This window comes from Notothenia coriiceps, unplaced genomic scaffold (genome assembly GCF_000735185.1).
Source record: "Notothenia coriiceps isolate Sejong01 unplaced genomic scaffold, NC01 NC01_scaffold00036197, whole genome shotgun sequence".
Classification (NCBI taxonomy): Eukaryota; Metazoa; Chordata; class Actinopteri; order Perciformes; family Nototheniidae; genus Notothenia; species Notothenia coriiceps.
The window spans coordinates 1-3,549 of NW_011368898.1; the positions used below are offsets into that span (position 1 = coordinate 1).

The window sequence follows — 3,549 nt, forward strand, 5'->3', positions numbered from 1 at the left end:
CACACACACACCTCCTCCCAGCATGCATGTTGCTCCTTGGCTCTCCACACTGCAAAAAAAAAAACATCTTCCTGACTTTAGAGTTGCTTCCACAGCAGGTAACACAGACAGGCAATAATTAAGAGTTAGCTTATTCAATATAGAGAAGTGTTCGGTGTATCAATGGCGTCTTATCTTCATGTTCATCTGTTTCGTACTCTCTAATGCTGATTTATTTCTATTTCGAGATTATTATTATTATTTCTACTCTTTTCTTGTGTTATGATGTGCAATGCCTTGTTTTGTTTTATGCATCTGCACCAACCTTGTTTTCCTAATTGAGATACTTAAAGTGCATCTCGTATGAACACAAATGGACAACCGACCAAATGAGTAGCAGCACTTCAAAAGAGCTAAGAGACATATTTAGGTAACACACACCAAGGAGACGTTTCTCCACGTTTTAGGACATGTGTGTGTTTTGACACAACAGTGATTCTTGCACAGTGCAGCTTGTTGACGAGCGTCCAGAGCTTCATGGCTGCAGGAAACACATTCCTCTGGGAACAAATGAAAGTGCAGTGAGTGTAGATATTCATGTTGCTGCATGTTTGCTTCTCTGCCTGGAAGAAATAAACAAACATGTCTGATAAAAGTCTTGGCTCCGTGTCAGCTGGGATGGGAATCATCGCTCCTCCTGTTAGACAGGAGGAGCGATGATTGATTTCAGGGAAAGTTTTGCTTTCAGCAACTGTTACTGTCAATGTGTCTTATCTGTATCTGTATGTCTAATTGATATTTATGTTGCATTGTTGGAGGAGCCTGGGACTTCAGATTCCCAAAGTACACCGTAGTGTGCATATATATTTGTTTATATTATAGTTTTCTTAAAATAATTCTGTGTTTAGATTTTTTGTTTTACTTTGATGTCTGCACCACGACATCAAGTCAAATTCCTCTTATGTGTCCACCTGATTCTGATGTCAATAATGCTTTCTGAATCTTAGCTTGTTCTAAGGTCTTCTTGCACTATTTTTTCTGTTTTATTTGTTTGATGTCCTACATGCTGCACTGTTGGAGGAGCCCGACTGAAGACTTTCATTGCCATTTCTACACTGAAGCTAATGTACACATGCAGAGAGGGCAAAAGTACCCACATCCTTTACTCAAGTAGAAGTACAGAGAATCGTGTTTAAAAATACTCTGGTGAAAGTAGAAGTACTGACTAAACTTCTTTACTGAAGTAAGAGTAAAGAGGCTTTGAAATGTACTTCAGTAAAAAGTACCCATACGTTTATGTCCTTGGGCAACACACTGAACTCTAGTGTAATGAAACACACATTCAAACTAAAGTAACACACTTGTTTTGAAAATGTAAGAAGTAGAAAGTACAGGTATTTGTGTTCAAAACGTAAGAAGTCAAAGTAAAAAGTTGTCAGAGTGGAGTAAAGTACTGATACCAGGAACATGTAAGTACAGTAACAAAGTATTTGTACTCCACTACTTCCCACCTCTGAATGACAATAAAGCCTGAAATCTCCTTAAGGTGGATATTTTTTGCAGCGCCTCCCCTCCTTCCTCCCTCCCTCCCTCTCTCTCACCCCCCCTCGTGCCACCCTGCTCTCGCGGGTATAAAGGGGAGGTGAAACCGCAGCCAGCTTCAGTCCAGAGTCCATCAGCAAAGCGGAATATGCTCTATTCTCATTCCTCCCGCACACACTTCACCTGAATGCTCTGTCTTTTTTTTTTTAACTCGTCTTTTTCATTTCATCCAAGAGCGTCTTTTTGAGTTTTGAGTTTCTTCACCTGACGCGCTGTCCGTTTTCCTTTTGGACCCGTTTGGATTTTACGCATTTTAAATTCTTCACCTGTATCAGGACCTCCGGAGCTCCGTGCCCTGGAGACTCGATCCGAGCCGACATGGCGCGCTTCTTCCTGCCGTTTCTCCTGATGTTCCTGTGTGTGCAGACGGTGAGTAACTCTGACAGCACACACAGGAACTCACTTTGTGTTCTCCACTCTAACAGCTTCCAAGTTATTCTATCGATATATCTTGTTTTCTGAAGAGCAGGGGAGGTTTTGGAGAGCTGCGCTTTTACGCACAGAAACTCCGAGCTCCATGTTTTTACTTCAATTACATTTTAATATCACACATGTATGCATATCATAGTTAAATGATGCAGTCCAGAGTCCAGCTTCACAAGTAGAACAGAGTGGTTTCATTTTAAAGCATGTTGCAAAGCAGCCACTTTGTGCATGTTTGTTCAATGTGTTTTTATGCATTTTCTCATTTATACACATTATTTTCGTGCACAATTTGACACATTATATAACGCTCAGTTTTCTCCCTTCCTCTCCATTTCAGACTCTCTCCTCCGGAGTCTTTGAGCTGAAAATCAGCTCCTTCTCCAGCTCGCGGGGAGTTTGTGGCTTCCAGACCCGGGATTGCCAGATATTTTTCCGAGTTTGCCTCAAACACTCGCAGGACGTTATCAACCCGGAGCCCCCGTGCACGTACGGGACCGCACTCACGGACATCTTCGGCGCGGACTCCAAATCCATCTCCAGTAGCGCGCCCATCAGGGTGCCTTTTCACTTCAAATGGCCGGTAGGTGACAGAAATCACACGCTTTGGCCTCAGAAGTCCTTTAGTCCTCCAGTGTGCTTCACAAACTCAACAATGTGCATTTAAAGGCTGAATAAGTGATTCCGCTTCTCATTGATTCACTTCTAGCATGAATGATGAAAGTAAAGCTTACAAACCAGCAGGAGCTAACTTATGCATGAGTAAAAGAAAGAAAGAAAAAGTTATGTTTCTGGTCATTAATGGAGGTTTTTGATTTTAAATCTTATTTTCAGGGGACTTTCTCTCTGATCATTGAAGCCTGGAACGCGGAGTCTTCAATTATCGGGTCTACAGGTACGTTGCTTCTGCACCGCAAGGGGGCGACAAACACACACACACACACACACACACACACACACACACACACACACACACACACACACACACACACACACACACGCACACACATCACATTATTCACACTTTCAGCATCTCATTTGGCACACATATTAATCATGTTTTCCCCTCAAGATAACCAGAACAATCTGATCAGCCGCCTGGCGACCCGCCGCAGACTCACCGTTGGAGAGGAGTGGTCCCAGGACGTGGACTTCAGTAACAAGAGCGAGCTCCGGTACTCCTACCACGTGATCTGTGACGAACACTACCACGGGGTGGAGTGCTCTGCCTACTGCCGCCCGCGCAACGACACCTTCGGCCACTACACCTGCGACGAGCCGGGCGACCGGGTCTGTCTGGAGGGATGGACCGGAGTATACTGCGACGTTCGTGAGTTTTGACACACTTTAATGCATTTAAATCACATAAACCCTGCCAGAAAACACCAACATGATGCTTTAAGCAGGGTTGTCAAACTCCGGTCCATGACTTAACTTCATGTGGCCCCTCAAGAGCTCTGAAAGAATATAATATGTTTATCATGCATGCCGATTTACAGAAGCACGTTGCCCATAAACTACATGTCCCACAATGCATCTCAAATA

At 43.5% G+C, this 3,549-nt stretch overlaps 1 protein-coding gene across 1 annotated transcript; it reads left to right on the forward strand.

The window, feature by feature from the left end:
- Nucleotides 1-1,660: 1,660 nt before the first annotated feature.
- Nucleotides 1,661-3,334, forward strand: LOC104963400 (delta-like protein B; the record flags this gene model as incomplete). The annotated part of the gene is made up of 4 exons (XM_010791983.1): nt 1,661-1,950; nt 2,345-2,587; nt 2,839-2,899; nt 3,077-3,334. Coding segments are annotated over exons 1-4 (613 nt in total), but the record flags the coding sequence as incomplete, so codon positions are not given.
- Nucleotides 3,335-3,549: the final 215 nt, after the last annotated feature.